This window comes from Sceloporus occidentalis, unplaced genomic scaffold (assembly GCF_023333645.1).
Source record: "Sceloporus occidentalis isolate IW3139 unplaced genomic scaffold, rSceOcc1.0.p SCAF_7, whole genome shotgun sequence".
Taxonomy (NCBI): Eukaryota; Metazoa; Chordata; class Lepidosauria; order Squamata; family Phrynosomatidae; genus Sceloporus; species Sceloporus occidentalis.
In genome coordinates, this window is record NW_028316987.1 from 24,951,221 (window position 1) to 24,977,307 (window position 26,087).

At 41.5% G+C, this 26,087-nt stretch overlaps 1 protein-coding gene across 4 annotated transcripts in view; it reads left to right on the forward strand.

Moving 5' to 3' along the window:
* Window positions 1–26,087, forward strand: part of CEP72 (centrosomal protein 72) — a 67,648-nt gene that overhangs the window by 32,381 nt on the left and 9,180 nt on the right. For 2 of the 4 annotated variants that reach the window (XM_089532415.1, XM_089532417.1), the window contains 6 exons: window positions 7,190–7,241; window positions 8,388–8,597; window positions 12,637–12,737; window positions 18,527–18,659; window positions 20,815–21,017; window positions 23,784–23,910. In XM_089532415.1, coding sequence (XP_089388541.1) covers window positions 7,190–7,241; window positions 8,388–8,597; window positions 12,637–12,737; window positions 18,527–18,659; window positions 20,815–21,017; window positions 23,784–23,910 — 826 coding nt within the window. Of the gene's footprint in view, window positions 1–7,189; window positions 7,242–8,387; window positions 8,598–12,636; window positions 12,738–18,526; window positions 18,660–20,814; window positions 21,018–22,244; window positions 22,354–23,783; window positions 23,911–26,087 lie in introns of those variants that run through there. The other 2 variants (XR_016281901.1, XM_089532416.1) reach the window with 2 other exon arrangements.

Here is a 26,087-nt window from a genome sequence, read left to right on the forward strand (position 1 = left end):
TTGTTCCTCGAATACCGTCGCTTCCGAATGGTAACCTTGGCCTCCATTCTGCCTTTGCTCCACCAGGGCCTGTGGTTTGCAACCGTCGACCTGAAAGACGCTTACTTCCACATCGGGATCCGGGAATCCCACCGGAGATTCCTCGCCTTTGCCGTGGGCACTGCCTTGTACCACTACAACGTGCTCCCCTTTGGCCTTGCCACGGCTCCAAGGGTCTTCACGAAGTGCATGGCACCGGTGGTGGCATACCTCCATCAGAGAGGTTTCATGGTCTTCCCGTATCTGGACGACTGGCTGTTTGCCGCCGAATCACAGGTAGAGTTGCAGGAAGCAATCTCGTTCGCCTTGCACCTTTTGGACTCTCTCGGACTGGTTATCAATCGAGAGAAATCCCACTTCATGCCGTCCAGGCAGGTCAAGTTCATCGGGGCCATCCTCGACTCCGAAACATGCTCCGCCTTTCTCCCTCCAGACCGTTTCCAGGCACTGGTGACATCAATCAAGCCCTGCATCTCCCACAGAAGGGTGAGGGCCAGAGATGTCCAAGTCGCCCTGGGCCACATGGCATCGACGACGTTTGTGACGCCATGGTCAAGGCTTCGTCTTCGACCTCTGCAGTCCTGGTTCCTCTCAGTCTTCTCCCCGATGGAGGACCCCCCCATCCAAGTGGCTCACGGTACCGAGACCGGTAGCGACTTGGCTGAGATGGTGGTTGGATTACCGCAACATGTGCACCGGAATGCCCTTTCATCAACCACAGCCCCAACTGACTCTGACAACAGATGCTTCCCTGGAGGGATGGGGCGCCCATCTGCTCGACCTGGTCGTCAAGGACAAGTGGTCTGCCCAGGACAAGCTTTTCCACATCAACGCTCTCGAGATGCTGGCAGTGGAAAAGGTGCTGAGGGCATTCGAATCCGCTGTCGCAGGCAAGGTGGTCCTCCTGAGGACGGACAACACCACCGTGATGTACTACATCAACAAACAGGGAGGCACCAGATCCAGGACCCTGCTCGACCTCACTCTCCGCATCTGGGATTGGTGCATCCAGCGACAGGTCCTCCTCCAGGCGATTCAGTTGGCAGATCGCCTCAGCAGATCTCCGTCGGTGTGTCACGAGTGGAGGCTCCACCCCGAGACGGTCAGCGATCTCTTCGACCGGTGGGGAACCCCCCGGATCGACCTCTTCGCGACCAGATGGAACAGCCACTGTCCCCAGTTCTGCTCCAGGAGGCGAATGGACGGATCCCTCGGGGATGCCTTCGCCTTCCTTTGGACAGGGGAGCTCCTCTACGCATTCCCTCCGTTCCCTCTCATCATCAGGGTGGTGTCCAAGATGACAACGGACCGTTCGCATGCGATCCTAATCACCCCGTGGTGGCCCAGACAGCCTTGGTTCGCATCCCTCCTTCATCTCTCCAGGAGATGCTTCCTCCGTCTCGATCCCCGCCCGGACCTGCTGTCGACCCAGGACGGACGAATCCTCCACCCGGACATCGAGAGCCTACCGCTGGTGGCCTGGAAGATCCAGCCCTGACTGCCCTGCCGGAGGCGGTGAGGACGGTGATCCTGGCTGCGAGGAAACCTTCCACCCAGCGGTCCTACGCTCTGAAATGGAAGAGGTTTAGCCTCTTCCTTGATCGGAAAAGCTTGTCTCCTGCTCAGGTGTCCACTCCAGTGGTGCTGGAGTTTTTGATGGCGCTTTTGGATGAGGGGTTGTGCCTCGCATCCATCAAGTGCTATTTGTCTGCCATTTGTGCCAAGTACCAATTCGGGGGAGGGCTTCCTTTTTTAGGGATCCCTTGGTGAAGGGGTTCCTTAAGGGATGTGCCAATTTGCATCCTCCTGTGTCGGTACCGGCGCCGGCTTGGAGCTTGGAGGCGGTACTGTCCGCACTCCAATCCAAGCCCTTTGAACCGATGGCCACAGCGGACTTGAGACTACTGACTTGGAAAACCGCCTTTCTTGTGGCCATCACCTCTGCCCGCCGTGCGGGCGAACTCTGTGCCTTGCGGAGGGACCAGCCCTTCCTGAGGTTTCACAAGGACAAGGTGGTCCTGCGGACAGACATTACTTTCTTGCCTAAGGTTGTGTCTGCTTTCCACATGTGCCAGGACATTGTGTTGCCTACCCTCGCTTCCAATCCGACTTCGGATGCGGAGCGAAGCCTGCACTCTCTCGACGTCAGAAGAGCGTTGGCGTTTTACCTGGACAGAACTGCTGCCTTCAGTCGGTCCGAGAGACTTTTCCAATGCTACTCGGAGCCGAAGAAGGGGTTGCCTGTCTCTGCGCAGAGGTTTTCCAAATGGGTGGCCGGTACCATCCACCTCTGCTATGAACTGCTGGGCAAACCTCCCCCTGGTAGGGTGCGGTCCCACTCTACACGGGCAATGTCAGCATCCTCTGCATTCCTGTCGGGGATTCCCTTGGAGGATGTCTGCAAGGCTGCTGTCTGGTCCCAACCTCTGACTTTTATTAAGCATTATAGGTTGGACACCAGAGCCATCCGAGACGCAGCTTTCGGGAGGGCTGTGTTGGTTTCAGGGTTACATTGATTGCACTACTGATGGTTGTGTTTTTGCATTTATGTATATAATACCTTTGCGTTTACATTCTGTTGAATGTTGGTTTGCATAATTACAATGGGATGGGTCTTGCACGACCTTATCTCCCCTTCTCAGGTCTAGCAATGTTGTTGCTACGTTTGGTTTGTGCAAGGACAAAGACTGACTCCTTTTATGGTTCAAGGTGTTTATTGTTATAATAAATGTACCTTTGGTTTACCATAGCTTTGGTCTCAGGACACTCCCTCCGCCGCATACCTAAGCTTGTCAGTCTAAACCCATTTGTATGATTCGCAGAGACCATGAAGAAGAAGGACAGGTTGCTTACCTGTAACAGTATTTCTTCGAGTGGTCATCTGCGAATACATACAAATCCCACCCGTCCATCCCCTCAGTGTCCTGCTCTTATTGGCTCTTTCCATCGCCTGCTTGGCGGAAAAATTGCGGAACTGGGGAAAGAGCGGGAAGGCAGGGGCCTTATAACGGGTGGGCGGAGTTACCGCCAAAAAGTTTCTATATGTTGCAAAGTAAACTTTGCCCAGTGATTCCAGAAGGTTCCGAGCAGCACTGCGCAGGCGCAGTAAAACCCATTTGTATGTATTCGCAGATGACCACTCGAAGAAATACTGTTACAGGTAAGCAACCTGTCCATTCTGGGTTTTGCAGTTTAGGGACAGGCATTAGAATTCTCAACCAAAGAGTTCTTAGGTCTCACTGCACAAATAAATCCCAGAATGCAACAGGAGGCAGCCAAAGCATTTAAAGTGGAGTAGCAGCACTAATAAGAATGTAATGTAATAATCTCCGTGCACCAACAGGATTCCAGCCTTAGTTACCAGTTCTGCTGCTGAAAGCTATTCTTAAAAACTGGTCACTAATTTTAAAATTTGAAAAATTGAAAGATTTTTCATTGATTATTTGTGAACCTTATTTAGTGCTAGCTTTTTCCCTTACAAGATTCATGGTATAGGAGGGTCAACAAGAAGCTAATGGGAAGAGGCTATGGAGTACTAGAAATATAGGGAAGGGTGGGATATCAAAAACCACCAACATACTGTGTTCAGGCCACCTGAAGAAGCTTTGGGAGAAATGTAGCGAAGAGAATATACTCTTAGTTTGATGTCATGCAGTCGATTCATTTTAAGACATTCTGACTCTTTCCTCTTGATGTCATTTGAGTAGAAATGTATTCAGAACTGTGAGCTAAGCTCTAGTATTTAGGCTGGCTGCTTAGAACATCTGTTTTCATTCAGCACCTGAAATCAAAGCTATTTACTCACCTTTTTTAAAAAATGAAGATACCTGGTTGCATAGATTTGTATAACTTGACTTGTCAGTATGATATCAATGAAGCCAGGGAAAAAAAGGTAAGGAAAAGCATTTTTCAAGTTTTTTTTAAAGGGAACTGCTTATCTTTTTTACTTCCTAAATTGATCATTAAGCATGTAGATGTGAAAAAACTAACAGATTTGTTAGTCCATTCTTCCAGGAATGACCCTGTAAATGGATTTGTACAATCTTAATTCTATTTTGTGTGGTTTATGCACATAGGTTCTGTGGGTGTGCTGACTTCTATTTTGGGATCTTTTAGAGCTGGAGTATGAAACTGTGGAGGGGAATGGGACCTTTCCCAGCGGTGTAGGGAGGGCTTCCTTCAAGCTTGGTCTGGCTCCTCCCTCGTTCCTTACAGGCAGGGCAAATTATCTGTCAATCAAAACCTACCATCATCCTACCTTGGCTGGAATAGCTGCCACAGTTGATGAGTGTCCACATGGTGTTTGCTACTTGCTTCTCCACTGGGATGGCCTTCCTCATGACAGTGTCCACTTTCTCCACCTCCACATAGAGCTGTGCCACTATCATGTGGAAAAGTGGCTGGGGCATTCAGAAATGGCGCTGCCATTGTTTGTCTATACAGATATGTGTCATAAACTGCTCCTACCAGTCCTTGCTGATTGAGTACATCCACCAGCCCCAGTTGTTCATTCAGTTTCACAGTCCTAGGCCAGCAGAGAAGCACAAACTGCTTCCTACCCTCTCATCTGTTGCTGGTTCATATGCTATAAAGGCAAACATCATTTTCCTTAATATTTTTTTTGTAAATGTTTATTACAACTGGTGGGTTAGAATTTGGGGTATGTGGTTGTTGGAGAAATTATTTGCTATGATGAGGTTTTACATTGGTCACAAAAGGACTGCCACATTTCAAAAAGACTGGATGATCTTTATTGGTTGTGTTAATTATCATTCCCACCGGATCCAACCTCCTACTTCGCAGATGAACTCTGGATGGACACTCTACAGCTGGATAGGTTGGATTCCCTAGCTCTTGCTGAGGACCAATTTTATAACTCTGCTGCAAAATAATTATTCATCTGATACATACCTATGGCTCTATAGTTAATTGTTGTTGCTGCTGTTTCTTCATGCTATGCAAACATTATATGTTTTAATGCAAAAATGCAATAAACATTAATTAAAAATGTTTATTACATTTTAAATTATAATAAACAAAATGAAAAAGCCAACTAAGCACTACTAAATACTACTAAAACACACACAAATAAACCTAACAATCTAAAAATAATCTGAAGAAACCTAATTTTCTTCTCTATCCCCCCACTTTAAAAAATGATTCTGTCATGCCCTGCCTCCATGATGTGAGCTGCAGTACAAAACATCTGATGTCATGCCCTGCCTCTAGGACCCTGGGATGGACTCTGAATCTGAAAATGAAGGCTCTGACAGAGAACATGAGATCCCAAAGCACATGCCAGGTATGGAGCCACAAGAGGAGAGGCTCCAGCAGCCACAGAAGCAGAACATCCAGCAACCACAGAGTTCCAAGGAGCCACAACCTTCAGAGGAAGAGCCAAACTTACTTATACCTATTCCTATGGAGAGATGTCAGGACAGAGAAAGACAGATGCTTGCAGCATTTATATAGGAAGCATTCTGCATTTAGGAGGCAACTCTGAGACTCAGGTGGGCTATAAATGACCCTGCACCTCTCCTGAACAAGTGACAACCAACCTTTCCTTGGGACAAAGCTACGCTGGTACCATGTTCTGTAACAGATTGCATGTTTGCCTTCAAATCTGCTTGGTCTTCTAACTACTTTTCTGGATTACTCTCTAGACTGCTTGTCTGGACTGAATACTGATCCCTGAACAACTTGGACTGGACAACTTCTGTTTCTCAGCTGACATTTTAAGGAGACATCTGTTTCCTTAAAACCTCTGTGAGATGCTGAACTTTCTTGTTGGGAATCTAGTTTGCTTCCTAAGGGAAATAGCAAGACAGGACCCAACATATATTAAATCAAAGTAAACAAAACAAAACAAAATATAACAACCTAACTAAAATTGATTGCCTGTATGGTGCATTGGTGTGCCCAGTGACACAGTGGAACAGCACAACTATGGATGCCCCAAGTACATGTCCTTTCCCTTATTCCCTTGAGGCCCCCTGTTTGACTGGGCAGTTTGTTAATATTATGAATACATCATTGTATTATTGGTGACACCCCGTGTTGGTTGTCATTTTGCTTCACAAGCGGTGTAGTGCATTGATGGAAATAAAGAAAATAAATTCTGGGGTTATTTTGTAATTTCTTTTACAGCTTGGGGCCGATGCAAGTCCTTCAGCCTTCTAAAACAGGTGTTCCTAGAATCATAGAATCATAGAATCGTAGAGTTGGAAGAGACCGCAAGGGCCATCCAGTCCAACCCCCTGCCATGCAGGAAATCCAAATCAAAGCATCCCCGACAGAAGGAGACTCCACCACACTCTGAGGGAGTTTGTTCTACTGTCGAACAGCCCTTACTGTCAGGAAGTTCCTCCTAATGTTGAGGTGAAATCTCTTTTCCTGCAGTTTGCATCCATTGTTCCACGTTCTAGTTTCTGGAGCAGCAGAAAACAAACTTGCTCCCTCCTCAATATGCCATCCCTTCAAATATTTAAACAGGGCTACCATATCACCTCTTAACCTTCTCTTCTCCAGGCTAAACATCCCCAGCTCCCTAAATCATTCCTCATAGGGCATGATTTCCAGACCCTTCACCATTTTAGTCGCCCTCCTTTGGACAGACTCAGTTTCTCAATGTCCTTTTTGAATTGTGGTGCCCAGAAATGGACACAGTATTCCAGGTGAGAAGCCTCCAGAAATGGATGTCTGAGAGGGGGCATTGGGGATGGGTGGGACTCCAAAGTGGTCTACAGTCTACAAAAATGGCTTTGGGAGGATCTCTGCTGTTAATTGGCCATAGTTTGTTTAAAAGGTTCCAGCATGAAGCCCTGTGCAGGCGTGGAACCCATATTATGAATTGCACATATGACCACACAACCATAGTTACAGTTGAGCTTACTGTTCTTGCTGCAAAATATCTGTGAAACGTCTCAGGAATACTTAGAAGGGCTACTCATGCACATTTAACGTGGTGATGGCTTTGGTAATAGAATTAGTATTGTGTTATGTAGCAATGTCAGAAATAATAAGATCAGTTAATGTTGTGAAGAAAAAATGCAAAGGTTGCAGTCCTTCGGTTGGTCTGTCAAATACCTGTCAAAGAAGTTTTATAGCACACTACATTTACATGTGTTTATTTGTTTTATTTTTAAATTAGGCTGGCTTGTCAGAAAATAGAAACATGTTGAGTGCCAGAGAAGCTAATAAAGGTATGTTATATCCAACTTGGTTTGTTGTTTCTTTTCTGACTTCAATATTCCAAATAAATAAATAAATAAATAACTTCTGAACATATACTGTCCTAATTATCTCAATTTTGTTCAGTCTGGTATTATTATTATTAACCTTTATTTATAAAGCGCTGTAAGTTTACACAGCGCTGTACATAAATTTTTTAGTCAGACGGTTCCCTGCCCTCAGGCTTACAATCTAATTTATGGTAATACCATAAAATAGAAATAATGTGTGTTGAGGCTTATATCTTTTTCAAATGGGATGTTCCCAGAAACATGTAGTATAGTAGGTTCTGGCATGTGTCTAGCTTATTAATTAATTGACTGGTATAACTGACAAGCATTGGAAGTCAAATGGTTAAAACAGTGTAACCATTAATATTTTCAGTTTTTCAGTTTTAATTCTAGGGTCCTGTCTGGGGAGAAAGGCCAGGAAATAAATAGGCTCAGAAAATATCCCTATGACTCACAAAAGCCTTTTCTTTATCTTAGTGAATGAGGATTGATTTGTGTGGGCTAGATAGTATATTACCAGTTTTAAAAGGAATTAGTCTGGAAAAACATCTATAACCTATAGTGACTCAGTTAAGGTCAGATACTAAGATTTATATTATGCTAGTCCTGATTCATACTTTGCATAAAACATCTTTGCGGCGATAAACATCATAGAATGTTTAATAACAATGTGTTTGTAAGCTGTTTTTGATTTTATGCTATCGGGGTCTAACTGATCATGGCTTTTTAGTCTGTTTTGAGTGCATGCTTCCATACATGTGTCTCTGCAGAATTAAGGACTTCATTTGCATGTGTCGGAGCAAGCACCATGTTTACTTACTGCAAATAGCATGAATCTGCGCTCTTTAAGGCAGAGTGTTTTCACATTCTCTTCTCCCTACTAATGTTTGGTTGACAAATTTGGATCTTAAAAAGCTGATCTTGAGTTTAGCCATGCCAGAATGTTTTTGTTTGGTTGGTTTTGGCAGGAATATTTGTAAACTGGCCCTAAGGCTCATTGAAACCAGCACAACTTCAGTTATTGTTAACTCCTTGTTCATTATGCTAGCTATTAAAATACATTTCAAAATGTGTTATAGTAATTTCTTTTCTGGTTCCTCAATCTAGAATACAGAAGTTTACCTAACTCATCAGTGTTATCAGTTACCCATGATACACTTGGTCAAGGTAATGAGAAAAGAAAAATTGGCATTAGAGTTGCATTTCTAGAAGATAACTCACAAGAGCTGTCCGAGCAAGATCCTAATTTGAAGTTGTTAGATGAGGCTGAAGCTAATGAAAAAATTACAACATATGCTAATTTTACTCCTCATCCAGGTAAAATTATTTTGAATGTTGCCATGGTTTTGCTAAAATCCAGTTTAGATGTGAAACAAAACTCATAGCTGTAGTGATGCATCTGCCTTTTCCATACTGTCTTGTGGAACTTACCTGTATTTTGATGGCATAGAAGATTGATTGATTGATTGATTGATTGATTGATTGATTGATTGTATTTATACGCTGCCCTTCAGCTCTAATGGCTATCAGAATGGCTTACAATTATTATTTTTAATTAGACGGTTCCCTGCCCTCAGGCTTACAATCTAAAAGACATAAAACAAAAGGAGAAGGGAATGGTGGTGGGAAAGGGAATGAGGTCCCGTGGTTCTTCTCTCCCTCTGAGGCCTGGACCGAGGCATATGGACTGAAGGGAGGGCTCTTCTTCTTCAGGCTATAATAGAGTTGGAAGAGACCGCAAGGGCCATCCAGTCCAACTCCCTGCCATGCGGGAAATCCAAATCAAAGCATCCCCGACAGATGGCCATCCAGCCTCTGTTTAAAGACCTCCAAGGAAGGAGACTCCACTACACTTTGGGGGAGTGTGATCCACTGTCAAACAGCCCTTACTGTCAGAATGTTCCTCCTAATGTTGTGGTGGAATTTCTTTTGCTGTAGCTTGCATCCATTGTTCCGGGTCCTAGTCTCTGGAGCAGAAGAAAACAAGCTTACTCTCTCCTCAATATGACATCCCTTCAAATATTTAAACAGGGCTTTCATATCACCTCTTAACCTTCTCTTCTCCAGGCTGAACATCCCCAGCTCCCTTAGTCGTTTCTCATAGGGCATGGCTTCCAGACCCTTCACCATTTTAGTCGCTCTCCTTCGGACATGCTCCAGTTTCTCCACATTCATTTTAAATTGTGGTGCCTGGAACTGGACACAACATTCCAGGTGGGGCCTGATCAGAGTAGAATATAGTGGCACTATTACTTCCCTTGATCTAAACACTATACTTTTATTGATGCACCCTAAAATTGCATTGGCCTTTTTAGCTGCCGCGTTGCACTATTGACTCATATTCAACTTGTGGTCTACTTGTTCTCCCAGATCGCTTTCACACATAGTTTCATTTAGCCAGGTGTTGCCCATCCTATATCTGTGCATTTCATTTTTCCACGTTGAATGTAGTACCTTACATTTCTCCGTGTTGAATTTCATTTTGTTAGCTTTCGAGTCTATTCAAGTAATTTTGAATTTTGGTCCCGTCCTTTGGAGTATTAGCTACTCCTCTTAATTTGCTGTCATCTGAACATTTGATAAGTATGTCCTCAGTTTTGTCCTCCAAGTCATTGATAAAGATGTTGAATAGCACTGAGCTATTCAGTGACCCCACTGGTCACTTCTCTCCAGAATGAAAAGGAGCCATTGTTGAGCACCCTTTGGGTTCGGCCAGTCAACCAATTACAAATTCATGTAACAGTTCCTTTGTCTAGCCCACATTCTCCAAGCTTGTTTTCAAGAATATCATGGGGAACTTTGTCAAAGGCCTTACTGAAATCAAGATATACTATATCCACAGCATTCCCTTCATCTAACAAGCTGGTAATTTTATCAACAACAACAAAAAAAAGAGATCAGGTTTGTTTGGTATGACTTGTTTCTCTGAAACCCGTGTTGACTTTTTGTGATGATTTAGTTTTCTGTGTTTCCCCATTTCCTGCCTCCACTGAGGTTGGACATGGACTTGTAAGACCATGATATCGGAACACAAATAAGTTATCCTGGATGTTATGGAAATGAATAAGGGAGCTAGATGTGTAGCTGCTGTTTTAGGTCAAGACCACAGGATTAATGTGACATCTAATTTGGCCTTTGATTTTCTTTAAAAGTGAAAGGTTACAGTGATTGTGCTCCTTACCCAGGTGGTGGAGTAATTTTGATTTTCTTCTAGAGTTATTGGAGAGGGAAAGTCTTCTTTAGAGGATTCCAAAAATCGCTGAGAACAGCAACTTTCTGTTGTTGTGTGCTTTCAAGTTGTTCCCAATTTATGGCTATGCTAAGGTGACTCTGTCATGGGATTTCTGGTTGAGTGGTTTTGAATGGTTGAGCAGGGAATCAAACCCTGGTCTCCAGATTCATAGTCATAGTCCAGTGCTCAGACCATTACACCTTGCTGGCATCTTTCTATCCCATTCCTTAGTTATTTTGCCTCAGGACTTACTGCTGTGGATGAGGCTTCACTCTGAACCTATTCTCAGTAGCACTGCTAAGACAACTAACAGATAAACTGGGGACAGAATGCAAAGACATAGCCGTGTTTTCATCAGTATGCAAAGGGATCTTGTAGTACCTTTGAGACGGAGAGAAAGAAGTTGGTAGTGTAAGCTTTCATAGACTAAGGCTGTTTCATTTGATGACTGATGATTGATCATTACATTTTCCGTAATGAATGCTTTTGTTTGAAATTAGAGCCATTTTTCCTTTCCCCACCAGCAAATAGTGTTGACTAATGTAGTTGTCATTGGCAAGTATAAAGCAGAGATATTTTGTTAAGGGATGAGACCGTGTCTCAAATATATATACAGTAGTTACAATAATTTAAAAAAGCTTTTTGCTAAATGTTGCCTGTTTCTCAGTAACTCTTTTTATGTGAACGGTGCCACCCAATATGCTGTTTGCTATCCAAGTATGGCATTCCACCACTTTTCACTTCAAAGAGAATTGTTAATTTGTTTTCTTACTGTAGGCAAAAATATAGTACACTGTTTCAGTAATATTAAGTAACAGAAAAAGAACTCTTTACGTTTGGAGGAATGGACACTGTAGACTCTAGTTTCTTTTACATAATTTGTTTTTATTTAACTTTTACATGTATTTGTTTTAACTTTTTAGGCGTCATCAATTTTTTTATCCTTGTATGTATTTGGATATTCTAACATTTAGATTTTGTATTATGTCTTTTGTCTTATATTGATACGGTCAACTGACTAATCAATAAAATTTGTTGTGTTTTTCACTAAAATGTCAAAATAAGTTCATTGCAAACAAAAGTAAAATGATGAATGTTGGAGCACTACATCACTGCCCAACTAGGGAGGGGCCCTTGGGATTGTGAAGACATTGATCTTCTGTACACCTGTTCTTAAAGGATCAAATTCCATGTTCCATGATGTGCATCACTTTAAAAGGAATTGAAAATAAAATATTGCTAATATTATAATGTCTTTGTACAACAGTGAAGCGTAATTGTGCTTTAAATCCTGTGAAGAGTTGTGGCTGCTGCATCTCAGAAAGCATATTGCTGAGGTGAAAGGGTATAGGGAAATGATAACCAAAATAATCAAGGTAATCAACTTTGATTGCTTTGATTATTGATTATTTTGATCAACCAAAATAGTCAATAATTCTTCTTTGGGGCCTTTGGCTTAGAAAACAGAGAAGTAAGGAGGGACATGATAGAGGTGTATAAATTAATGATGGTGTATAGAAAGTAAAAAGGTAGGAGCTTGGTTTATTTTCTATAATCCAGAATCATCCCATGAAGGTGGATTTAGATACGTGAAAGGAAGCATTTCTTCATCTAGGATGTAGTTATACAATAGAATCCCTACCCACAAAATGCATGATTGCCACCAATTTGCACAGCTTTAAAGGGAGATTAGGCACATTAATGAGGCAACTAAAATAATCTATGGAGACTGGAACAATTCCAATTTTGAGGAAATCAAAATCAAAATTTAGGCCTTTTTACTTCAGAAAAAAAGGCCAGTACGTGGAGATTTTTATAAAATGTATATATTGTGTGCAAAAAAATGTGCAGGGAAAGCATTTTTTTGCTCATCCATAATACTAGACTCCAAGGTGACCTAATGAAATTGAGAAGTGCGTGATCATCACCATTAGTTTTGTATGACCTTAGTGTAAAAAAAAAGTTTGTCCTTACATTGAGATTATGTGATTAGTGTGCATCTTGCTGTTCCCAATTCTTCACAAAAAACATATCTATTACAGAGCTTATGCAGTTTTGTGATCTCCGACTTTCCCACCCAGAATAAAATATTTGTGCTTAACATTTGTATTTCTCCTTTTATAGCTCCACCAGAAGTGAGTGAACCCCTTGTTACTTCTGAAAAGGCAGCAGGACGTAAACAGCTAGAACGTGAACCTGAATTTCAGATGCTAAGTGGCAAAAGTGTAGGTGTCAGATCTAAATAATGGAAATAATGTCTAAAATGTGTCCATTTGATAAATATCATAACTTTCCATGGGTGAATTGTAAATAAATTTCACATATGGAAGATTCCTAAGGATATGTATCTATAAAAGTTCACATTGGCTACATCCGCACTGCAGAAGTAATCAGTTGGACACCAATTTAACTGCCATGTCTGAATGCCATGGAATTCTGGGAGTTGTAGTTTGTTGTAGCATCAGAGTTCTCTGATAGAGAAGGCTAAATGTCTCACAAACTACAGTGAATTCCCTAGCACTGAGCCATGACAAAGTGGTATCAAACTAGATTATCTGGAGTGCGGATGCAGCCATTGCTAATTGGTCACTGATACATAATTTTGTATAAATTGCATTTATGATGCTCGTATATGATTTAATACAGTTTCTTTTCTGGCAGCATCCCACGTACTGGTTTATTTGAATGAAATTAGTATTTAATTTTAAAATGGTGCTGATTTTTCCTTGCTGTATTCTGGCCATTTCCTCCATTATAATCAGATCCTAGAGACCCTTTCTAAAATTCATTCAATTTATTGCTGTAATTACTTTCCTTAGTTTTAAAAGCTTGACATAGACATTATGCCTTCTTAACCTTCCATTCCCGTCTAGTTTGTAATTATATTGCAGTGTTACAGAAGTCCTCCTCCTCTGTGTTATGCAAAGCATTTATTTTTATTGTACACAGGTGATATACCAGGAACCTGTGCCCTCAAGATACATTTACCAATACACAACACAATGTAAAATAAGTTAATTTAAGTTGGGATATCCACACTCTTAGAAGTAGCATTTATTATCCATACATAGATGTCACCCTTACAAATTGTTTTACAAAAAGTGTTTACTAGCTTCCTTGTCCATATATTTGTTAGTCATTTGTTGCCTTCAAGAAACAATTTCTGTAGAACTTCCTTCTCTCATTAGCTAGGTATATCTCTTTATTGTCACATGAATAGGTGACCATCTGTCTTCTGCAACAAGCATAGGGAAGCTGTGGCCCTCCAGATATTAATGAACTTCGGTGGTCATCAACTCCAGGCATCATGACCACTAATTGGAAGTGACAGCTTCTAGGGCAGCAACATCTGGAGTAGTGGTTCTCAACCTTGGGTTCTCCAGGGATTTTAGACTTCAGCTCCCAGAATTCCTGATCATTTGGGCAAGCTGGCTGGGACTTCAGGAAGTTGAATTCAAAAATTATTAGGAGAGCCAAAAGTTGAGAACCACTGATCTGGAGGATCACAAGTGGCTTTTTGTGATCTTTATGAGTCACGTGTATGGGATTTCCTTTGCTTGCACAGAGCATCTTTTGAACCATCTACTGCTGCGTGTTGTGTTTTGGTGTGAGTTCCCCTTCCATTGTGCATATGTGATAGATTCTATCTGCAGATTGGTTCTGCAGTTCCAAACCCTTGAGCTGCTCTCTCTCACATTGCCCCATTTCCCCTTCAAGATCCCTCCATGGATTGGGTACTTGAGCCTCAAGGCAGCGTCCCTGCACCTGGTGTCACCCAGTGTAGGGACAAAGGCTTCCGGGGGATTAGGCTTCTGGGGGCAGCGGGTGGGGCCTCCCTGGGTGCCGCACCATCCATTTCTTCAAGAAAAGGATGGAGAGAGGAGAGGATGGAGAGGGGATGGCCTAACCAGGTGTCACCCTCCTCTGGGGTACCACCTGATGTGGGCTGCACTGCCACACACCCCTAGAGACGCCACTGCCTCAAGGTGATCCCTGTATGGATCAGTGGTTGTATTGTTCAGTGGATTCATTATGGTAACTGTGGCCAGACTGTCTATCAGAACTTAACAGTGAAAGTCAGGCACCATTGTAAAAAAGAATGAAGGTAGAAGGTTTTTTTATATGATAAATGTTTATAGTAAATAAACAAACATGTACATAGAATGTGGGACATGGTGGCTTAGTTGTTAAGATGCCAGTTCTGATGACTGAAAGATCAGAATGTTGACAGTTTGAGGCCTGAGTGTTGCATGATGGGGCAAGCTCCCATCACTAGTCCCAGCTTCTGCGAACCTAGCAGTTTGAAAGCATGCAAATGCAAATAGATAAACAGGTACCACTTGGGTGGGAAGATAACAGTGTTCGGTGCAGTCATGCTGGCCACATGATCGCTGGAGTAGTCCTCAGACAATGCTGGCTCTTTGGCTTAGTAACAGAGATGAGCACTGCCCCCTTCAGTCAGTTGTGACTAAACATTCATGTCAAGGAGATTACCTTTCCCTTTCCTTTTACATAGAATAACAAAACAGTAAAAGAAAAGCTCACAACTTTGAGTTACAGTCAAAAGGTTAGCATCATCCTCTTAAATTCTGTATCGTTTGAAACATTTAGATCTTTCTGAAATCCAGTGCTGCCCATATGTGATTCTATTCCAAAATATGTGAGCAGAGATCCAGATGAGATGAGGGTTGTATTTTCCTGTCCCTGCCTTTATTTACAAAGTTGATGAGTGGGAGCCATCTATCAAGAAAAAGTTCTGGTCTTGGCCGTCCTGCATAGCTCACTATTCTGTTAGACCACTTTATCAAGTAACTATAAGTTCTACGCTTTATTCCACCATATATACAGGGACACCTCTCCCATTTTCCACGGGCTGCTGTAGTAAGAAAATCTATGGGACATTTGTGGTTTAAATTTGAGTTTGTGCCTATGCATTGATAAAAAAGAGCATTTCTGGACAGAATTTTACTTCTTGATTAGTAATCAAGGAAATTTGCTCCAGGACCAGCCATCAAAATGTATTGATTTTGGGACAGTCTAGCCACATGTGGAGAAATGTTCCCTGCCAACATTTCAAGGAAACTTTTTTTATTATTCTGGCTACCTTCACTGGATTCAAGTACCACATATGTACAAGCAGAAGTTTATTAATACACACTTAGATCAAACATTAATCCCCAAACTATTTAATCATTCACAGCTCTCTAAAACACCAATGAGTTATTCCCCCAGCTGACTATCATAGCTCTACTATAGCTTTTCCCTATCTCTGCACCATCTTTTCCAGCTCTCTGCAAGCCTTTCTAGGCCATCTTTCCCCTAACTGCCCACTGACAGAGCCAAGCCTCAGTTTTGTGTCCTTTCTCCTCTGTAGGCTCTTCTTCACAGCATTCACTGAGCCGTGATTGGCTGCACCTAGGCTTGCCAGCTCATTCCTTCACCAAATATGTTCAAGGTTTCCTTCATAGAATCATAGAATCATATAGTTGGAAGAGACCACAAGGGCCATCCAGTCCAACCCCCTACCATGCAGGAAATCCAAATCAAAGCATTCTCTACAGATGGACATCCAGCTTCTGCTTAAAGACCTCCAAGGAAGGAGACTCCACTTCATTCTGAGGGAGTTTGTTCCACTGTTGAACAGCCCATACTGTCAGGAAGTTCCTCCTAATGTTGAAGTGCAATGTAGCTTGCATCCATTGCTCCGCATCCTAGTCTCTGAACATGGCTTCCAGACCCTTCACCATTTTGGTCACTCTCCTTTGGACATGCTCCAGTTTCTCCACATCCTTTTTAAATTGTGGTGCCCAGAATTGGACACAATATTCCAGGTGGGGCCTGACCAAAACAGAATAGAGTGGGACTATTACTTCCCTTGATCTGGACACTATGCAACCTAAAATCACATTGGCCTTTTTAGCTGTTACATCGCACTGTCGATTCATGTTCAACTTGTGGTCTACTTGAACTGCCAGATCCCTTTCACATGTAGTGTCGTTCATCCAGGTGTCACCCATCCTATTTCTGTGCATTTCATTTTTCCTAAATGCAGTACCTTACATTTCTCTGTGTTGAAATTCATTTTGTTATCTTTGGCCCAGCTTTTCAATCTATCAAAGTCATTTTGAATTTTGATCCTGTCCTCTGGGGTATTAGCTACTCCTCCTAATTTGGTGTCATCTGCAAATTTGATAAGTATGCCCCCCAGTTTTGTCTTCCAAGATGTTGAATAGCACTGGGCCCAGGACAGAGCCCTGTGGGACCCCACTGGTCACTTCTCTCCAGGATGAAAAGGAGCCATTGTTGAGCACCCTTTGGGTTCGGCCAGTCAACCAATTACAAATCCATGTAACAGTTACGTTGTCTAGCCCACATTTCACTAGCTTGTTTGGAAGAATGTCATGGGGAACCCTGTCAAAAGCCTTACTGAAATCCAGATATACTATATCCACATAATTCCCTTCATCTAACAAGTTAGTGATTTCATAAAAAAAAAAGAGATTAGATTTGTCTGGCATGACTTCTTTCTCTGAAACCTGTGTTGACTTCCAATGTCTCTTGGAAAATTTCCCTTCATTTATTGCAGTAGCAGTAGCATCTGGAAATATTTGTGCCGGATTGTAAACATTTAGCTGAGTGCTTTCTTAGGTGATTCTTTTTGGTTTTTTATTTTTAGATTTATTTTTTATTTTACTATTCTCTTCTTATTTTTAGACTCCATTATTTTCCTTAGCATTTTTTATTTTTTTAACCCGGTGTCTACAGACAGCTGACAGCTTATTCTCTCATGACTGTTTTTTTTTAATATTCCTTATGAGGGCTGAAGAGCTCACCAAAGTGCTTGTTGTATCTAGGTGAAACACATATTTTTAAGTCCAATCATCTTTGTCAGTAGAGATTCCACAAACTAGAAAATGACAATAAGATTTTTTAAAATATATATATATAGATTTTTTTGTATATTACTTCACCCTTGTGTATGAAGAGAGTGAGGAAAGTGAAAATAGGCACTGATATATTCATGGTTTATAGATGTGTGCAGAAAACATCACAGACTTGGGGCAATTACTAAAGAAAATCAAAAAGAAAGTGTAAACACAGGCTTATTGCTGAACATAAAGCAAAAATAATGACCAAGAAGGATTGACATAAATTCAGATTAGATAATTATGGAATCTAAATCGTCAAATATTTTCCATTGATCATAATGGAGAGTGCAGTCAAGAAATCAGAAGAAAATTAGGAATGGGAAGGGCAGAAAAAATTAAGAGAAGATCTTGAAATGTAAAGATACAATAGCTGAACACAAAAGTTAAGACTTGTTCAAGCCATTAAATTCCCCATCAGCCCATACAGATGTGAGAGCTGAACAGTTAAGAAAGTGAATTTTTAAAAAATCAGTTTATTTGAGATGTGGTGCTAGAGAAGAGTGCTGAGGATACGGTGAATGGCCAAAAAGACAAACAAATGTGTCCTTGAACAGATCAAGCCAGAACTACGCCTGGAAGCCTGGATGATTAAATTGAGGCTGTCATACTTTGGCCACATCATGAAAAGGCATGTCTCATTACAAAAGACAATATTACTAGGAAAGTAAGAAAGCAGTAGAAAGAGAGGAAGACTGCATGCCAGATGGCTAGACTCAACCAGGGAAGTCATGGGCCTGAACCTCCAGGCCCTGAGCAGAGAGGAAGAGACTAGGAGGTCTTGGAGACGTTTCATTCATAGGGTTGCCATGAGTCGATGTTGAAATGAAGGCAGTTAACACCAGCAATAAAATATCCAGGACAGTCGGACTCACCTTGTATTATAGCAAAGAGGGGGGTATGTTGTCCCAACCATCTTATAGTGCAATTAGGAATGAACATTGTGTGCAATTCCTTGTTTTGTGTTTAATTAGCTCTAAGCTGAGGGCCTCTCCTAGAAAAGTGAGGGGCAGTTCACAATATTTTTACTATGTGCATATACTTAGGCTTTAAACAATTTTATTTATAAAATTTATTTATTTTTTAAGGTCATAAAACAAAGGAAAGTACAGATGGCAAATAAAGTGTCCTGTGAAGCAGCACCCATGGAACGCCTGTTAGATTTGGTTGACAAATACTGGAATGGCAGCAAATCGCTCCATTGTAATCAGCAGTTTTTATGTAAGTAAGGTGTTTCTACACAATGGTTCAAACTCTTCCAGCCATATACATCCCTCAGGTGTGCTGACTTAGATAAGATGGTAGTGGGTCCCTGGACCAGAGATAGCCTTGCTTCAGTCATTTTTTTTCTTCATCTGCTGTAAAAATTTGGGAATACAAGGCATGACTGTTCACAAGGTGGAAGCATCGCCTCAAGGATTTCTCCTGTTTAGGATGAGAACCATCGAATGTAGGTTATGTCTCCTCCTCTTCAGAACTTCAACCCAATTTCTCATACTGTTCTCTCCCCCTTTTAACCCCTTCTCTGTTTTCATTGAGAGCTGGAGCAAGATTCCTCTTTCATTCTCTTCATACCTGAAGTCTACAGTGCCTTGCAGAAGTATTCACATGTACCCTTTTGAGTTTTCTATATGTTGTACAGGTGGTCCTTCTCTTATGTGGGGGATCTGTTCCAGACCCCACTCCTTGCATAAAAGAAAAAATGTGTAAGCTTGAGCCCCATTAGAAGTAATGGTGCTTGTGCTTGCTGCATGGTGGCGTGGTCACGCACCCAATTACTCCTTCTGGGGTGCGTGAGGCTTATTTCTGACGCGGCTTCCAGTACATGCTGCACCTGCGTATGATGCGGGCCCACTGTATATGTTTTTCCATGTTGTTTTACAACCTGGAATTGAAACAGATTGTAATGGCATTGTTACCACTTGATGTACACAAGTTATTCAACACTTTTAAGTTGCAAAATATATTAATTGTAGAATAAAAAGTTAACAAAAATAAATGGATAATTGTTTATTTCATGGGTATCGCTCCAGCTCCATTAGGTTGGATGACAATCACTAGTGAACAGCTACTTTCATGTCTCACCACAGATTCCCAATCAGGTTAAAGTCTAGACTTTGGGCTTTTCTAAGACACCCAGGTTCTTGTTTTTAAAGCACCCCAGTGTTACTTTGGCTATACAGTGGACCCTTGCTGTATGCAGGGGATCCATTCCAGAGCCCCCCATGTAAAGTGAATTCCGTTCATGAACAATCCCCATTTAGATGAATGGGCCATTGTGCGGCTCATGCACCATTAAGCTAAATGGGGCTTCCCATCTGCATGACATCAAGTCTGCATATAGGAAGCCCATGTATGGGATGGGCCAACTGTATATATTTAGAGCACTTGTCTTGTTGTCATTGTTCATCCATCTTGCCCTCAATCCCTGAGCAATTTTTAAATTTCTACTATGGAAATGCATCCTTGCAATACAATGGTGCCACCACCATGCTTCACTGCAGGGATAAGGTTTGCAGGGAATCAGCAGTTTTGGTTCAGCAGGGATGCAGCCAGAATTTTGGGAAGGGGGAGTCCAGACTAAGTGCCGTCATTTTTCGGGGGTGGGGGGCAAACACGTTGCAGATATATAAATCTATATTACATGATTTACTTTTAATGTTTTTCATGATAATTAGATCCACTGGGGAAAACATATATTTTGTGTTTAGATAAAAGGAACCCCCCCCCCCTTGGCAACATCACTGGGCTCAGTGTCACAAATAACATTTTGTAGTATGGCCCTAAAGTTCAGTTTGAACCTTTATGGTGTTGAGTAGCTTGTGTACATCAAGTAGTGTCAATGTTATTGTCAGAGGGGGTTAATACTTCTGTAGTGCAATGTGTCTCCTTTTTGGCAAAATTTCTTATATCAGTGGCATTTTCTTCTTGTTGCTTAAATTGATCTTCTGCTGTCCTTGTCTCTGTGTGCATATCTGATGGATCTCCCCTAGACTTTTATAATACATGTACTGAGGTATGAGCTGTTATCAAATGTGATAATGCTAAATGTAATTTTTTGGCCATACCTGAACCTCAGTAGTGCAGCTAAGTGCTAAGTACAGTAGCATCCCTGTAGCTATCCTATATTTTGCTTGGAAATACCTACATTTTCAACCATAATTTCCTCCCACATATTTTAATATGATAATGAATTCTGTATGGGAGATACTTTTAGCACTTGTTAATAAATAATCTCTTTGAAAGTGATTTTTTCTAATCAGAAGTCATCAAATATGCACACCTATATGCTCCGCCACAGAAATAAAAAGAATGTATTTTGGCGTCAACCCATTTTTACTGAATACAGACTCAAACTGATCTTTTTAATTCCCAGCTCAGGCAGAAACTGTTTTGTCTGAAGTTCAGAAATCTGCACCAACAGAGCACAAGAAAAATTCTCCTCTAGATGATAACAAACTGACTGATCTTCTTTTAGAGAAAAAGAGTTTACAAAAGGACCTGTCTCAGCAACAAGAAGAGTACAATGTCAAGATTAACAATCTAAAGTCAGACCTTGATAATACTAAGAAGGAGATGGTGAGCTAAGTGCAATATTTTCTTTCTAATTTCATTCTTTCCTTGTGCCAACATTCTGTCAGACAATTCTTGGTCTTTTTTGTGGTGGCTCACAATGCCTGCCTTCCATCCCAGGGGCTTCATCTATCATGGTGGTACTAGTTTTGCTGCCTCCTTATCTTCATACTCATATAGAGCACTTATGATAGTGGAAGCAGGCTTGCTCTCACTACCATCAAAACTACGCATCCCTACAATCATACTGTAAGTGAAGGCAAAAGTGACTACTTCCCTTGGTCATTAGAAATACCGTGGATTTGTATTACTGCCGCAGATATGCCTCATGACTGATTAAATTAAAGTAGTGATTAAATGTAGTAGTAATGATAATAATTGTTATAACAAATGACATATGAGTTTAACTAAGGGAAATGAAATGGTTTTTACAGTTATGTGCTTGCTCAGCCAAATGGGAAATAATGGGCTTTGCTCTAAAAGATGAGTTAAATACAATATGTCATGTAAAATTAATAAAAACAGTGTATCTATTTGCTTAAATAAATGTGCTTGATGACAGACAGAAACTGCACACATAGGCAAAAGAATCAGAGGTATGATTTTCATAAATTACACACACTGAGAAAGTGAATCAGATATCTAAGAGCAACTGGGTTGAATAAGTAGGAGAATAAACACACAGATTCATAAATAGCCATAAAACGTATCAAAATTCTTTAAAAATCACTCAAATTATGTACAAAGGAAAAGTCAAGATTAAACTGGACAGTTCAAGAAGACAAAATGTTAGGTAAGAGGAAAGCAGAGACCAATCTCTCTCCACAGTATATTCAACAATATACTGTGTGAGTATGTGTTTGTCTTAAAGTTGTCTGTTGTCTGTTTTCTTAAGCAAGGAATATTTAGAGGTGGTGTTACCAGTTCCTTGCTCTGAAATATAGCACCTGGTATTTCTTGGCAGTCTCTCATCCAAATACTAACCAGTTCCTGCCCTGCTTAGCTTTAGAGTTAAATCTAGTAAACACAGAGATGGCAGGATTGTTTAATAAGGAAGGACAGAATATTCATAAATATTCAATTCCCAGATTAATGGAATTTTAATGTCAAGAAACTCTGATGAGAATCCTGGAAGAATCCTAGAAGAGCCTGAGGCAGGAGTCACAGGATTTTCAGTTTTTACTGTTCACTTCAAATGGATTTTTAAAAATCTTCTTTCTTTCTTTCACACAGAATGAATCCCAAAACTATTAACAGTCCTCAAAAACTGCATTTTGGGGGACCTTCTTGCAGCAGGAAGAAAAATGGCTAACTTGTTCATTCCTGCCCATGAGGCTAAAATGTATGAAGATTTACATCCCTATTATATAACTTTAGTCTCACATAGTCCTTCTAATGGATTGGAGAATGCTAGTGAAATTCTTGCTCCAGATTGCATTTAGGCAGCTTGTTCTGCTTCAGAACCAAAGTGGACCAATCTGATTAAATCTAGATACAGATTTGTCCAAATTGGTCTCATTCATTTTGGGATTAGGCTGAATTAGTTGTGCAGCCCTTGTTTCCAATTCATCCAATGTTCTACAGGCATGAATATTCCTTTTGCTGCAGTGGGTCCCCATATCTGAGCAACGCTTACTAGGATAGGCTCTCTACAAGTGGGGAAATGTTTCTGGGCAGTGGGTTTAATCATAAGTAGGATTCCCATAGACCTCATGTCCCAGATATGTTATTCTGTGGTAGTGGGAAAGTGAACTGTGTACAGTAATTGGTACTCTTTATCAGATTGTACAGTACTGCAAAATCTAGTGCAGTGATCTCCATTTGCAAAAACCTTTTACAGTGCTACCTCGGGTTACGAAATTAATTCGTTCCGCGGCGCCGTTCGTAACCCGATACATTTCGCAACCCGAAAAGGCTTTCCGTTAGCGCTGGAAAGCCGCTAGCCGCGCTTCGCATTTGAATTTCGCGCCGAAACGCGCCGAAATGAATTTCGTAACCCGAAAAATCTTTCGTTACCCGGAACAGTTTTTTCCAATCTAACTTTTTCGTACCCCAGAAATTTCGTAACGCGATCAATTCGTATCCCGGGGTACCACTGTACTTACTAAGGTTCTGCAGGCTCTCACAGCTTTGGCTTCTGTTTCCTGATTTGTCATGACATCTTAGGCTCTTTTGACCTTAATACTGGCCATTGCACAGAGCAGTTTGGTACCATTCTCAGTACCAACTGCACCACCAAAATTAAACCAATATTTATCACCACCTCCTCCACTGACTCCAGGCAAGGAATCCGAGCAGTACTTACTATAAATATTTCCAAAGGGCAATGATCAAAGGCAGGAGAATGTTAATGGCCTCCCTGAAAGATGAGCAATAGGAACAACTATGTGGGAACAACTTGAAGAAAAGTGGACATGTTCTACCATCTTCATGTCTTCTTTCTATAGTCTGTTTGAGCTTACTCTTGACATCCACCTTGGTATTGTCTATACAGCCTTTAGGAACCAAAATGATATTTCAGTCTAACCAGAAAGGATTTTTAAGTAGATGGTGGAAGCTTTAAGATTGCCTCTCATTTGTTTATCTACCTATTCAGTCTGAGGTGGCAACTTTTGCAACTTTGCTGCATGGAATCTCCCTGACAGAATTCTGCAGAGTAGCAATGTGTTCACAGCCATCTACATTAATTTGAAATAATACTATGATCTAATAAAGTCTGTCCATCATTAATTTCTTCTCCTCCTTTGCACAACCCCTTTCCTTTCATACTAGGAAGTACTGAAGCAGCATTTAGATAATCTGTTGAAAGAAAATGAAGCCTTGAAAGTGCATAATTCCAAAACTGAACAGAACATGCAGAAAGCTGATACTGCTGCTCCAGCACCATTACAAACCTCAAGTGAGTGTTGGGGGAGAGGGAAGAAATGTCCATGGGGGTGCTTGAATATTTACAGATTGAGATATTTATTTATTTATTTATATTTAATTGAATAATGTTTAATCCACTAGGTCTGCATCAACTAAAACCTAATAAAGTAAAATAAAAATAAAACTTTAAATTAGTGCCAAGGAAATGCAGGGCATATATAGCCATATGTGGCATTCTGCATGTGCTCTGCAGTCTTTTCAAATTTTCGTTTCCTACCAAAAGTCACACTTGATGAAATATAAATTTGCTACAATGGAAGACAAAAATCAGTAGAATTCTAGTGTATGTACAGAAATGCTTTGGATACAGCCTACATTCTTAACCACAACAACACTTCTTAATCATAACTTTTTTATTATCTAAACCAGTGGTTCTTCAACTGTCTGGCGGGACCCCCCGGTGGGGGGAGGCACAAGAATGGCTCAAGGATGGGCTACAAGGCCTAGAGGCTCCTCCCCCTCTTCCCAAACTTTTTCTGTCCTGGAGGGAGCAAGGGGATGCTTGGAGCAGCTGCCTCTGCCTGAGAGAGGAGTAAGAAGAAGAGAGTAGGGAAGCTAGTTGGATCATGACTTCTGGTGAGGCCCATTTTGAGCCACTGCTGCTTCTTCCCACACCTGTCCCATGACTGCCCTGATTTTGGGGACAAGATGCTGCTGCATGAATATACATGAATGTGCAAACAAAAATGCACACATGAAACAAAATATTTTTATTCATATACTATGTTGACCAGGGAGAGGTGGGAGCATGACATCCACAGGTAAAGGGGGTCTCAAAGGTAAAAAAAAATTGAACCACTGATCTTAACTACAGAAAACTGTTAAGAGTAGAAAAATTCTGCCATGTGAGTTTAAACATACTTTGCTCTCATTCTTCCTCCCCCTTCTGGATGATGCATCTAAAGCAGGATCCTAGTAGACCATAAGTTGAACATGAGTCAGCACAGTGATGCAAAAGCTAAAAAGGCCACTGCTGTTTTAGGCTGCATCAATAGAAGTATACCGTCTAAATCAAGGAAAGTAATAGTGCCACTCTATTCTGGCTTGGTGAGGCCTCACCTAGAATACTGTGTCCAGTTTTGGGCACCACAATTCAAAAAGGATGTTGAAAAATAGGAGCGTGTCCAACGGAGGGCTACCAAAATGGTGAAGGGCCTGGAAATCATGCCTTAGCCTGGAAAAGAGATGGTTAAGATGTGGTACGATAGCCCTGTTTAAGTATTTGTAGGGGTGTCACATTGACGATGGAGCAAGTTTGTTTTCTTCTTCTCCAGAGACTAGAACACAGAACAGTGGATGCAAGCTATAGGAAAAGAGATTCCACCTCAACATTAGGAAGAACTTCCTGGCAGTAAGAGCTATTAGACCAGGGGTAGACAACCTTTTTGAGCTGGGGGCCGGGTTGCTGTCCCTCAGACAACTGGGGGGGGGAGGAGGAGCCAAAAAATAATTAATTAAATATTTTTTTAAAAAAATTTTTAAATAAATAAATAAATAAATAAATATAATTCCTACATACACTGCACACATCATATTTTGAAGTAAAAAACAAAATGGGAACATATACAATATCTAAAATGAAGATATTCCTACAGGCCCGCCGCTGTGTTCTAAAATGGCAGCGAAGTCTCCCGCTACCTTTCCCGTCCTGCCCCGCAACGGGAAAGGTCACGTGAGACTTCAGCCGCCATTTGAGAACTCAAAATGGCACCTGGAGCGGCGCAGAAGCTGCGGCGGGGGCGGCAATCGGCAGCAGGACTGGGCTGGGGCCGGTCCCAAGGCCTCACCGGGCCGGATCCGGCCTACGGGCCGTAGGTTGCTGACCCCTGTGTTAGACAATGGAACACACTCCCTCAGAGTGTAGTGACGTCTCCTTCTTTGGAGGTCTTTAAGCAATTTGATCAGGAGGACTTTAAACTGAGTTATGTGGGGGAGGGAGACAGTATTCTGTAAGGCAAAAGGGCTGGAGATAATAGTCAAACTGACACAGAAGGAACAAGGCAAACAGTGCAAGGACCCAAAAGTGGCAGGCAAAAGAACTTGCACAGGCAGCAAGTAAAGGGAACACATGGTCTTAGATGTCTCTACACTAATGCACAGAGCATGGGAAATAAGCAAGATGAACTTGAACTCCTAACACAACAAAGC